The sequence below is a fragment of the Scyliorhinus canicula genome, chromosome 2, assembly GCF_902713615.1.
Source record: "Scyliorhinus canicula chromosome 2, sScyCan1.1, whole genome shotgun sequence".
Classification (NCBI taxonomy): domain Eukaryota; kingdom Metazoa; phylum Chordata; class Chondrichthyes; order Carcharhiniformes; family Scyliorhinidae; genus Scyliorhinus; species Scyliorhinus canicula.
Genome location: NC_052147.1, coordinates 48,692,109 through 48,706,194, shown reverse-complemented (window position 1 = coordinate 48,706,194; position 14,086 = coordinate 48,692,109). Strand labels below are relative to the sequence as shown.

Genomic DNA, 14,086 nt, shown 5'->3' with positions numbered 1-14,086 from the left:
GTAGGCAGGTCATGTTACAGTTGTATAGAACTTTGGTTAGGCCACATTTGGAATACTGCGTGCAGTTCTGGTCGCCAGATTACCAGAAGGATGTGGATGCTTTGGAGAGGGTGCAGAGGAGGTTCACCAGGATGTTGCCTGGTATGGAGGGTGCTAGCTATGAAGAAAGGTTGAGTAGATTAGGATTGTTTTCATTGGAAAGACGGAGGTTGAGGGGAGAACTGATTGAGGTCTACAAAATTGAGAGGTATGGACAGGGTGGATAGCAACAAGCTTTTTTCAAGTCAGTTACAAGGGGTCACGATTTCAAGGTGAGAGGGGGAAAGTTTAAGGGAGATGCGCATGGAAAGTTTTTTACACAGAGGGTGGTGGGTGCCTGGAATGCTTTGCCAGCGGAAGTGGTAGAGGCGGGCACGATAGCATCATTTAAGATGCACCTAGACAGATATATGAACAGGCGAGGAGCAGAGGGAAGTAGATCCTTGGAAAATAGGCAACATGTTTAGATAAAGGATCTGGATCGGCGCAGGCAGGGAGGGCCGAAGGGCCTGTTCCTGTGCTGTAATTTTCTTTGTTCTTTGAGGCGGTAACTTGGTTGGGGATGCGGCGGATGTGAACAGAGCTTTCAAGGACTTTTATTGCAAACTTTATAGCTCAGAGCCCCCGCGGGGCCTGAGGGGATTAGACGCTTCTCAGACGGCCTGACATTCCCAAAAGTGGGCAGGGAGCTAGTAGAATGGCTGGGCGCCCCGATCAGTGTTCAGGAGATATTAGAGTGCTTAAAGGCCATGCAGTCAGGTAAGGCTCTGGGGCCGGATGGGTGCCCAGTAGAATTTTATGAAAAGTTCTGTGGCATATTGGGACCGCTGCTGGTCATAATGAGGCAAGGGACAGAGGGGTGCATCCCCAGACGATGTCGCAGGCTACCATGTCCTTGATTTTAAAACCCGGAGTCATGTGGGTCTCATAGGCCGATCTCCCTTCTTAATGTGGATGCCAAACTGCTGGCAAAGCTTTTGGCCACTAGGATTGAGGATTGTGTGCCGAGTGTTATTAGGGAGGACCAAACAGGGTTCATTAAAGGTAGGCAACTGGGGGCGAATATAAGAAGATTGCTCCGAGGTGGAGGTAGTGGTGACTATGGACGCGGAGAAGGAATTTGACCGGGTCGAGTGGGACTACTTGAGGGAGGTTCAGGGACGGTTTGGATTTGGAGTGGGTTTCATCGACTGGGTCAGGCTGTTATATCAGGCCCCAGAGGCGAGTGTGAGGACAAACAGGACAACTTCCAACTATTTCAGACTGCACCGTGGGACGAGACAGGGGTTCCCCCTCTCCCCACTGCTGTTTGCGCTAGCTGTAGAGCCACTGGCAATTGCTCTGAGGGCTTCAGGGGGTTGGAAGGGGCTGGTTCGGGGGGGGGCGTGGAGCATAGGATTTCATTGTATGGAGATGACCTGCTTGTGTACGTTTCGGACCCGTTAGCGGGGATCGATGGAATCATGGTGACCCTGGGGGAATTTGGCAGGTTTTCGGGGTACAAATTGAATATGACAAAAATTGAAATGTTTGTAGTCCAGGAGAGGGGCCAAGGGGACCGGCTGAGGGAGCTGCCATTCCGGCAAGTTGAGGACAGTTTCAGGTACCTGGGAATACAAGTGGCGCGGGAATGGGGTTGACTACACAAGCTGAACCTGTCCCGGCTGGTCGATCAAATGCGAGGGGAGTTTCGGAGGTGGGATGTGCTCCTGCTGTCGTTAGCTGGGAGAGTTCAGACAGTTAAAATGACAGTCCTCCCAAGGTTCTTCTTCGTGTTCCGGTGTCTCCCCATTTTCATTCATTGTTCCTTTTTTAAGAGGATAAGCAAGATCATTTTAGGCTTTGTATGGGCGGGCAAGTCCCCGCGAGTAAAGTGGGTGATGCTCAAGCGGAACCTGCCGAATTTCAGCAACTATTATTGGGCGGCTAACATAGCCATGATAAGGAAGTGGGTGGCGGGGGGGTCGACTTGGGAACGGATGGAGGCAGCCTCGTGTAGGGGCACCAGTCTGGGGGCGTTGGTGACGGCGCCTTTGCCGTTCCCACCGGAGCGCTTCTCCACCAGTCCTGTAGTGGTGGCGGCCCTTCGGATCTGGGGACAGTGGAGGAGGCATGTGGGAGCAACGGGAACATCGGTCTGGTCCCCAATATGTGACAACCACCGGTTTGCTCCGGGGAGGTTGGACGGGGGTATCGGGTGTGGCGGAGGGCGGGAATTGAGCGGATGGGAGATTTGTTCTTGGAAGGGAGCTTCCCTGGCTTGAGGGCGCTGGAGGCCAAGTTTGGGTTGATGAGGGGGAATGAATTCCGGTATATTCAGGTGCGGGTATTTTTGCGCAGGCAGGTGCCATCTTTTCCACTCTTGCCACTAAGGGGATCCAAGATAGGGAAGTGTCTCGGATATTTACAAGGAGCTCATGGGGGCGGAGGAGACGCAGACTGAGGAACTGAGGCATAAACAGGAGGAGGAGTTGGGAGGGGAGATTGGGGAGGGCCTGTGGGAGGACGCGCTGAGCAGGGTTAATGGGACTGCAACATGTGCCAGGCTCAGCCTGATTCAGTTTAAGGTCGCCCTCTGGGCCTACGTGACAGCGTCCAGGATGAGCAGATTCTTCAGTGTAGAGGACAGGTGTGTAAAGTGTCTGGGAGGACCGGCAGACCATGTCCACATGTTTTGGGTGTGTCCAAATCTTAGGAGATACTGGCAGGGGTTCGAGGACGTCATGTCTAGAGTATTGAACACAAGGGTGGCAATGTGTCCGGAGGTGGCGCTTTTAGGGGTTTCAGAGGCCCCGGAAGTCCGGGGGGGGGGAGAAAGAGGCCAACGTTTTGGCCTTTGCTTCCCTGGTAGCCCGGAGACAGATACTTCTAGCTTGGAAGGAGTCAAAGCCCCCGAAGTCGGAAGCCTGGCTGTCAGACATGGCGAGTTTCCTGGGCTTGGAGAAAATCAAGTTCGCCTTGAGAGGGTCGTTGTTAGGGTTCGCCCGGAGGTGGCAACCATTCATTGACTTCTTCACGGAGAAATAAATGGCGCCGGGGTGGGGGGTGTGTGTGTGTGGGGGGGGGGGGGGGGGGGGGGGGGGGGGGGTTTGTGTGTGTGTGTTCGGGGAATGTAGTATAGGTGGTCAATTAGGCAGATCTGGATAGGACGGGTTTAGGCGATTGCACTGTGTACTTTGTTTATTGTACAGTCCTTTTGTTTTCACATTCTGTAATTCTGCTGTTTACAATGCCAAAAATTACCTCATTAAAATTTTTATCAAAAAAAAATGGAGGCGGGATATTCCAAATAATTTGAGGTCAGTCAGCTTAACTTTAGTTCTGGACAAATTATTGTAATTAATTCTGTAGGGCAGTAAAACATTAATTTAGAAAGGCATTGATTAAAGGTCATTGATTAATTACGGAAAGTGAACATATGTCTGACCATTGAATTTTTTGAGGCAATGACAAATGGATTGATGAGTTCAGTGTGATAGATGTGATCCACATGGATTTTAACATAGCTTTTGACGAGGTCCCACCTGTTAGGCTGATTTGTTTCAAAAAGAAAGCGTTCTTGGAATCCATGTATCAGTGACAAATTGGATCCCAAATTGGCTTGGTGACAGGAGACAAAAGGTAATTTTCTGACTCAAAAAGCAGTTTGCTTCTGCAGGACTCAGTACCCCATTGTTTTTTGTCGTTTATAGAAAGCTTTAGACTGCAGGAGGAGGGGCAGAAAATGAAATTTAGTCCAAAAATTTTTTTGAGAGGTCCAGAAGGCTGAGGGAACACAGAATAAATGGGAGGATACTGAGTAAAGTGGAAGAACAGAGGGACCTTAAAGTGCCATGTCACAAATCCTTAACAATTACAGGACAGGTAGATAAAATCCAAATCCAAGTGGTTGAAATGGCTCATGTTTTCCTTTATTAGCGAACATAGAATAGACGAGCAGTGAGATTATATTGAAAACTGTAAGCAACACTAGTTAGACAATAGCTTGAGTACTGCATGCACTTGTGGCCATCATGTTGCAGGAAACATAGAGTCATAGATGTTTACAGCATGGAAATAGGCTCTTTGGCCCAACTTGTTCATGCCGCCCAGTTTCTATCACCTAAGCTAGTCCCACTTGCCTGCATTTGGCCCATGTCCCTCTTTACACATCCGGCCCATGTAACTGTCTTAACTGTTTTTTAAAGGAAAAAATTGTCCCCACCTCTACCACTGCCTCTGGCAGCTCGTTCCAGATGCTCATCACCCTCTCTGCCTCTGGTCTCTTTTATATCTCTCCCCTCTCACCTTAAACCTATGCCCTCTAGTTCTAGACTCTTCTACCTTTGGGAAAAGATGTTGATCTATACTTGAGATGGTGCAGAAGAGATTGTGAGGATGTTGCCAGGACTGGAAAAATGTTTACTTATGAGGGAAGATTATATTGGGGTTGTTTTCCTTGGGATAGAGGTGTGACTTAATTGAGGTGTATAAAATTTTGAGGGCCTGAATGCAATATGTAGGCAAAACCTATTTACCTTAGCAGAGGGCTCAACAATCAGGGAAATAGATTTAAAGTAACTGACAGAAGGATTAGAAGGAAGATGAAGCAACCTAATTCACCAAGAGTGGTAAGGACCTGGAACTAGCTGTTGGAAAAGATAGCAGAGATAGAAATTCTCATAAAATTTAAAATGTACATAATTGATTACTTGAAGAACTGAGAGCTGCAAATCTGTTGACCCAGTGCAGGAAGTTGGAATGAGGCTGAGTAACTTTTGATCAACTGACAGAGACAAATGGCTGGAAGGCCTATGGTGTGGTAAATATTTAATGGTTTATATGAAACTGGTCATACTCTATATCAGAACTTGCACTTAACGGGAACATTTACTTTTTAATTAGCTATGGCAGGTATGATTTTTTTTTAAATTTAGGAGTACACAATTTTTTTTCCAATTAAGGGGCAATTTTGCGTGGCTAATTTACCTGTCCTGCTATGGCAGGTATGATTAAGTGCATACTGAAGAAATCTGGAATACAAATTCTAAAAGGGAAAACGCATGAAAAAGGCAGCTTCTATTCTATTCTGAAAAATTTGGATTTTGAAAACTCATTATCGCTTGTAGAAGATGAGTTTACATGTTTCAAATACTGAGCACTGAGACACTGAATGGACAGTTGGTAACAGGTCAACTTAATACGCAGGTTGCTGTGTTGCTAATGAGCCATTCTTGTGAGAGGAAGTTGTATTTAAAATCTAAAATATTGACTCTTCAGAGTTAAAGTGCTGATCTTTAATTTGCAGAATACTGACAGTGCTAACATCTAATTTCCTTTAACACAGGGTGGTAATCCTCGTGTAGAGTTGACCCTTTCAGAGCTACAAGAAATGGCTTCCAGACAGCAGCATCAGATTGAAGCCCAGCAGCAGATGTTGGTTGCCAAGGTAGAAACGCACATTTTTAAAAAACAAATCCAACTTAATGTCTGACATTTAATTAACAAACATTTGGTTGTCGACAATGGCTACTCACCCTAAACCAACTTCCTGGACTAGGTCAGTCGGTCCATGGATCACAGCTCTTCAAATAGCCACCTGTGCTGGGAGTTTCTGCCCGACCAAAGACGTGCAGATCAGGTGGATTGGTCATGCTAAATTGCTCCTTAGTGTCCAAAGTGTACAGGTGAGGTGAAGTTATGGGGATAGGGTGGCAAAGTGGGTCTAGGTGAGGTGCAGTTTGAGGGGTCGGTGCAGACTCGATGGGCTGAATTGCCGCCTCCTGCACTGTAGAATTCTATGGCACCGCTTGACATCCCAGCTGTAGTACTGCTCTAGAACTAGTTGTGTCAGCAGCCAAGCTGTTCAGTCCAGCTACAATGCTGGCATCTGCTCAACAATGTGGAAATTGCCCAGTTATGGTTTGTCCATAAGAAAGAGGATCATTTCAATCTGACTAATTACAGCTCCACCATTCTACTGTCGATCATCAGCAAAGTGATAGAATTTGTTACTGAAGGTTCCAACAAGTGGCACTTATGCAACAATATCCTACTCACTGCTCAGTTTGGGTTCCATCAGGCCCACTCAACTCCTGATCTCATTACAGCCTTCAATTCGTAGACAAAAGAGTTGAATTTGAGGTGTGGTGAGAGCAACTGCATTTGACATCAAGGCAGCTGTTTCATCAGTGAACTTCCTTCTATCATAAGGTCAAAGTTGGGGATGTATGCAGGTGACCGCACAGTGCCATTCGCGACGACTCACACTGAAGAAGTCCATGTTCATTTGCGCCAAGACCTGGACAGCATTCTGGCATGAGCTGGTAATTGGCAAGTAACATTCACACCTCACAATTGCCAGGCAATGACCATTTCCAATAAGGGAGAATCTAACCATCTCCCCATGTCATCCAACAACATTATCATTGCTGAACCCCCCAACATCAATATCCTGGGGGTTACCATTGACCAGAAACTGAACTGGACGAACCATATAAATAGAGTGGCTACAACAGCTGGGAATTCTGTGACCGGTAACTCCCTCCCTGATTCCCCAAAGCCAGTCTACCATATACAAGACACAAGTAGGAGTGTGATGAAATGCACTCCACTTGCATGAATAGTACGACTCTAATGGCTCTTGAAAGCTCAATGCCATCCAGGACAAAGCAGTCCACTTGATCAGCACCTTATCCACATCATTAACTTCCTTTAGCACAGCGGTAGCAGTATGTACTATATACAAGATTCACTGCAAAATTTACAAAGCCTACTTTGTCGGCCTCTTCTAAACCCACAACATCTACCACCCAGACGAACAAGCGCAACAGTCTCATGGGAGCACTAGCAACTGCAGGCTCAACTCCAACGGTCATGCTATTTTGATTTTGAACTGTATTGCCAAATACTTCACTGTTTTTTTAACATAAATTTAGAGTACCCAATTCATTTTTCCAATTAAGGGGCAATTTAGCATGGCCAATCCACCTACCCTGCACATCTTTGGGTTATGGGGGTGAAACCCATACAAACTCGGAGAATGTGCAAACTCCACACGGACAGTGACCCAGAGCCGGGATCGAACCTGGGACCTCGGCACCGTGAGGCTGCAGTGCTACCCAGTGCGCCACCGAGCTGCCCTTGAATACTTCACTGTTGCTGTGTCAAAATCCTGGACTCCCTAACAGAACAGTAGGCATTTCTACAATAGACTGCTGCGGTTCAAGAAGGCGGGTTACCATCACCTTTGTATGGGCAATTCGGGATCCGTAACAAATGTTGTAATTGATAGCTATGCTCACATCCCATGAAAGAATTTTTAAAAATTTGAATGCTAATGATTTATCTTCAATGTCACAAACTAAATTGATACTTTAAAAAATAATTAAATGTTTCTTTGTCCATAGTTTTATTTCATACAATTCCTGAGCTGATTGAGTGAAGGCACAACCTATCAAAAGTTTCCATCATTATATAATAGTCTGCCGTTGAAAATTTCACATCATTGATCTGTGACAATCACCGGTTTGCTCCAGGGGGGCTGGTCGGGAGCTTCAGGAGGTGGCAGCGGATAAGAATTGAGAGATTTGGGGATCGCTTCATTGGGGAGGGTTTCCCGAGCCTGGAGAAGCTAGAGGAGGAGTTTGAGTTGACGAGTGGGAACGGGTTCCGGTACCTGCAGGTGCGGGATTTTGTTCGGAGGCAGGTCCCTCGGGTTCCCTCGACTCCCACTAAGGGGACTACAGCATAAGGTGATGTCAAAAACAGGGGTTGGGGAGGAGAGGGTCTCGGAAATATACAAGGAACTGATGGAGTGGGAAGGGGTTCCAATTGGGGAGGAGATGAGGAAGTGGGAGGAAGAGCTGGGAGGGGATGAGAGATGGGGGGGCGGGAAGACTGATGTTTTGGCCTTTGCCTCTCTGGCCTGGAGATGGATTCTGTTGGGATGGAGGGACTAGGAGCCTCCAAAGTCGGGGGTTTAGGTCAGTGACATGGCAGAGTTTCTTAGGTTAGAGAAAATTAAGTTTTCCTTAACGGGTTCAGTGCAGAGGTTCTCTCGGAGGTGGCAGCCGTTCATCGATTTCTTCAAGGAGAATTGACTCGGTGGGGGGGAGGGAGGGCAAAGGGAGGCATGGAAGTGACGAATAAGGGCAGGGAATCTAATGTATGGATAGTCGGGGTTTAGGGCTGGGGGGAGTTTTTGCATGTGTTGGATCTCTTGTTTAAAATGTGAAAATGTTAAAATTATAAATGCCTCAATAAAATATTTTCTTAAAAAAAGAGAAAATTTTGCATCAGTCAAAGTAAACTTGCCCTTCAGTTTCCCTTTATTTTTCTCTTGTTCTAACTGATTTTAAAAAAAAAAAATTTTTTTTAAATATAAATTTAGATTACCCAATTATTTTTTCCAATTAAGGGGCAATTTAGTGTGGCCAATCCACCTACCCTGCACATTTTTTTGGATTGTGGGGGCTAAACCCACGCAGACACGGGGAGAATGTGCAAACTCCACACGGACAGTGACCCAGAGCCGGGATCGAACCTGGGACCTCAGCGCCGTGAGGCGGTTGTGCTAACCACTAGGCCACCGTGCTGCCCTTGTTCTAACTGATTTGATACAAAAGTACAAATTAAGAGAAGTAGCCTCCCTCGAGCCTTCTCCATCATTTAATAAGGTCATGGCTGAGCTGATTGTAACTGCAACTTAAATTCCCACCAACCCCAGATAACCTTTCATTCCCTTGTTTATCAAGAATACATTATCTCTGCCTTAAAAATGTTCAAAGCTTCTGCTTCCACTGCCTTTTGAGGAATTGAGATCCAAAGACTCTCAACCCTCAGGAAAGAAAATCTTCATCTATGATAAGTGATGATCTGGAGATGCCGGCGTTGGACTGGGGTGAGCACAGTGAGAAGTCTTACAACACCAGGTTAAAGTCCAATGTGTTTGTTTCAAACACGAGCTTTCGGAGCACTGCTCCTTCCTCAGGTGAATGTTCCTCACCTGAGGAAGGTGCAGTGCTCCGAAAGCTAGTGTTTGAAACAAACATAACATGTTGGACTTTAACCTGGTGTTGTAAGACTTCTTACTATGATAAGTGAGCAATGCCTTACTTTTAAATAGTGACCCCTAGTCTTAGATTCTCCAACACTTTCTATATCAGCCCTGTCAAAACTCCTCGAGTTTGTATGTTTCATAGAACATAGAACAGTACAGCACAGAACAGGTCCTTCGGCCCTCGAAGTTGTGCCGAGCCTTGTCTGGAACCAAGATCAAGCTATCCCACTCCCTGTCATTCTGGTGTGCTCCATGTGCCTATCCAATAACCGCTTGAAAGTTCCCAAAGTGTCTGACTCCACTATCACAGCAGGCAGTCCATTCCGCACTCTAACCACTCTCCGAGTAAAGAACCTACCTCGGACATCCCTCCAATATCTCCCACCCCAAATATTATAGTTCTGCCCCCTTGTAACAGCTACATCCACCCGAGGAAATAGTCTCTGAACGTCCACTCTATCTATCCCCCTCATCATCTTATAAACCTCTATTAAGTCGCCTCTCATGCTCCTCCCCTCCAATGAGAAAAACCCTAGCTCCCTCAACCTTTCCTCATAAGACCTATCCTCCAAACCAGGCAACATTCTGGTAAATCTCCTTTGCACCCTTTCCAATGCTTCCACATCCTTCCTATAGTGAGGTTACCAGAACTGCACACAGTACTCCAAATGTGGTCTCACCAGGGTCCTGTACAGTTACAGCGTAGCCCCACAGCTCTTAAACTCAAGCCCCCTGTTAATAAACGCTAACACACCATCGGCCGCCTTCATGGCTCTATCCACTTGAGTGGGAACCTTCAGAGATTTGTGGACATGAACCCCAAGATCTCTCTGGTCCTCCACATTCCTCAGAACCCTGCCGTTGACCCTGTAATCCGCATTCAAATTTGTCCTACCAAAATGAATCCCCTCGCACTTATCAGGGTTAAACTCCATCTGCCATTTTTCGGCCCAGCTCTGTATCCTATCAATGTCTCTTTGCAGTCTACAACAGCCCTCTACCTCATCCACTACTCCACCAATCTTGGTGTCATCAGCAAATTTACTGACCCACCCCAGCCCCCTCCTTCAAGTCATTGATAAAAATGACAAATAGCAGAGGACCCAGCACTGATCCCTGTGGTACACCGCTGGTAACTGGTCTCCAGTCTGAAAATTTTCCATCTACCACCACCCTCTGTCTTCTATGTGATAATCAGTTACTTATCCAATTGGCAAATTTCCCTCTATCCCACACCTCCTTACTTTCTTCATGAGCCAACCATGAAGAACCTTATCAAATGCCTTACTAAAATCTATGTATACGACATCAACTGCTCTACCTTCATCTACACACTTAGTTACCTCCTCAAAGAATTCAATCACATTTGTGAGGCAAGACTTGCCCTTCACGAATCCGTGTTGACTATCCCGGATTAAGCTGCATCTTTCCAAATGGTCATAAATCCTATCCTTCAGGACCTTTTCCATTAACTTACCGATCACCGAAGTAAGACTAACCGGCCTACACTTACTAGGGTCATTCCTATTCCCTTTCTTGAACAGAGGAACAACATTTGCCACTCTCCAGTCCTCTGGCACCATCCCCGTGGACAGTGAGGACCTAAAGATCAAAGCCAAAGGCTCTGCAATCCTTGCCTCCCAAAGAATCGTAGGATATATCCCATCTGGCCCCGACCCTAAGGTTTTTCAAATTTGCTGATACATCCTTCCTCAGAACATCTACCTCCTCCAGCCTACCTGCCTGTATCTCACACTCATCCTCAAAAACATGGCCCCTCTCCTTGATGAACACTGAAGAAAACTATTCATTCAACGCCTCTCCTATCTCTTCTGACTCCATGCACAAGTTCCTACTACTGTCTTTGTCCGGCCCTAACCTCACCCTGGTCATTCCTTTCAATCAAGTTGCACCGTACTCTTTTAAACTCCGAAGGATACAAGCTTAGTCTGTCCAATCTTTCATCAAGGAACAACCTGCCCATTCCAGGTATTAGTCTAATAAAATTCCGAGCTACTTCCAATTCATTTAATCTTTTCCTTAAATAAGGGGACCAATACTGTTAATAGTACTCCAAACGTGGGCCTCCCTATTATATGCAAATCCCCTTACAATGAACAATAACGTTCTATGAGCTATCCTAATTACTTTGTACCTGCATACTAACTGTTTGCAATTCATACACTAGGACACGAAGATCCCTCTGCCTCTCAGAGCTTGCAATTGTTCACCATTTAAATAATTTACTTTTTATTGTCCCAAAATGGATAATTTCACAAGTTAATCGATTTTCCAGATCTTTGCGCTCTTATATTTATATCCCTTTGTAGCCTCCTTATGTCCTCCTCACAATTTCCTCCATACTACAAACCATCTCAAATCCTCGCCCTCCGTAAGCTATTGCAGCTCCTTGATTCAGTTCAGTTTGGTACTGTAATTTAGCATAGCTGAAATGTTTGTGACTGAAGTCCCAGACTGAGATTCCACCCTTCTGTTCTGCTACCATAAGAAAGCGCCGACGAGAGACTAGGTGCTTCCTCACAGCAAGAACATCAAGTGAAGAGTTGCTCTTATACATCTCATGGTGGTCTATTTCACTGTGGGGAGGGTACACGAACAGTGACATGGGGATCCTCTTTGTCTCACCCTAGAGGTGGGGCTGGAAGCCACCTTGGGTAGACCTGGGACCCAGGAATTTTTTAGGAGCATTGCATCATGGTGGGGATGGCTGACGCGAGGAGGGGTGGGGTCAAATCCCTGACCAGGTTAGTCCATTACTTGATGGTTACAGTTACATTGGAGGGGAAGGCCATGGTGTTAGTGAACGTGTGCACCCTGAATTGGAACGATGTAAAGGTTGACGGTTGCTGGCTGCACGCCGGAGTTAGATACACGCAAATTCATTTTGGGGGGGCTTAATAAACATTTTATTGAGGTAATTTTGGTATAGTAATGAGAACAAAATAAACAATATACGTGAAACCATAAACATAGTGCAAAATCCATTTACCTCTCGTACAGGTCCCACCCTTATTGACCCCCTACTCTAATCTAAATGAACCACCCCCCCCCCCCTTCTGCTGAAGGTTAATTTCCCGCAAAGAAGTCCGAGTGAACCCTAACAGTGACCCCCTCAAGGTGACCCTCTCAAACAGAGAAAGCTAGCCATGTCCGATAGCCAGGTCTCCAACTTTGGGGGCTTTGAGTCCCTCCATGCTAATAGTATCCGTCTCCGGGCTACCAGGGAAGTGAAGGCCAGAGCGTCTGCCTCTGTCTCCTAATGGATTCCCGGGTCTTCTGACACCCTGGAAATTGCCACTTCTGGACCTCAGTCCTTTTCCTCAAACTATGACTCCCTAGTCCTGGACTCCCCCACCATTGGGAACATTCTTTCTGAACCTACCCTGTCTGTTCCTGTTTGAATTTTCTAAGTTTCTATGAGATCCCCTTTCACTCTTCTAAATTCCAATGAATATGATTCTAACCGACTTAGTCTCTCCTGATATGACAGTCAGCCATCCCAGAAATCAGCTTGGTAAACCTTCGCTGCACTCCCTCCATAGCAAGAACAACCTTCCTCAGATAAGGACTCCCAAAACTACACATAATACTTCAGGTGTGGCCTCACCAATGCTGTATACAATTGCAGTAATACATCTCTATTCCAATACTCAAACTCTCTTGCTAGTTGTTTAGCACAGTGGGCTAAACAGCTGGCTTGTAATGCAGAACAAGGCCAGCAGCACGGGTTCATTTCCCGTACCAGCCACCACAAACAGGCGCCGGAATTAGAACATAGAACAGTACAGCACAGAACAGGCCCTTCGGCCCTTGATGTTGTGCCGAGCCATGATCACCCTACTCAAACCCACGTATCTATCCTATACCCGTAACCCAACAACCCCTTCCCTTAACCTTACTTTTTAGGACACTACGGGCAATTTAGCATGGCCAATCCACCTAACCCGCACATTTTGGACTGTGGGAGGAAACCGGAGCACCCGGAGGAAACCCACGCACACACTGGGAGGACGTGCAGACTCCGCACAGACAGTGACCCAGCCGGGAATCGAACCTGGGACCCTGGAGCTGTGAAGCATTTATGCTAACCACCATGCTACCGTGCTGCCCTTAATGTGGCGACTAAGGGCTTTTCACAGTAACTTCATTGAAGCCTACTTGTGACAATAGCTATTTATTATTATTATTATTATGGAGGCCAACATCTCTGCATCCTTCTCACAGCTCGCCCTCTGACCCAACTTTATCATCTGAAAATTTGGAGATCATAAATTTAGTTACCATATCCAAATCATTAATATATAATGTGAACAGTTGAGGTCCAAGCACAGAGCCCTGCAGTACCCCACTAGTCTGCCTGTCAATCAGAAATAGACCAATTTATTCTAACTTTTTGCTTCCTATTTGCTAATCAGCTTTCTATCCATATCAAACTACCTGTCATCCCATGTGCTTTAACTTTACATAGTAATCTGCTATGTGAGACCTTGTTGAAAGCCTTCTGAAAGTCTAAGTAAACCACATCCACTCGTTCTCCCTGGTCAACTCGACTAGTTACATCTTCAAAGAATTCTAGTCAATTTGTCGAGCATGACTTTCCTTTTGTAAATCCATGTTGATTTTATCTGATTGCACCACTGCTTTCCAAACGATGTGGTATGAAATCCTTGATAATTGATTCTAGTAACTTCCTGACTACCGACATTAGGTTCACTACCTCCTTTTTTTGAGTAGTGGGGTTATATTCACTACGCTCCAATCTGTAGGAACCATTCCAGAGTCCACAGAATTTTGGAAAATGACCATCACTGGATCTACTATTTCTAAGGCCACTTAAGTGCTCTGGGATGAAGATTATCGGGCCCTGTAGATTTGTTCGCGTTCAATCCCATTAATTTCCCCAAAACTATTTCTTTACGAATACTAGTTTCCTTCAGCTCCTCGCTAAACTTGTGTTCCTCTGAACTTCCGGTACATTATTCATAT

At 46.0% G+C, this 14,086-nt stretch overlaps 1 protein-coding gene across 1 annotated transcript in view; it reads left to right on the top strand.

The window, feature by feature from the left end:
- ppp1r13bb (protein phosphatase 1, regulatory subunit 13Bb) overlaps nucleotides 1-14,086 on the top strand; it is a 125,769-nt gene that overhangs the window by 36,668 nt on the left and 75,015 nt on the right. The window contains 1 exon segment of the mRNA XM_038777831.1: nucleotides 5,366-5,467. Coding sequence (XP_038633759.1) covers nucleotides 5,366-5,467 — 102 coding nt within the window.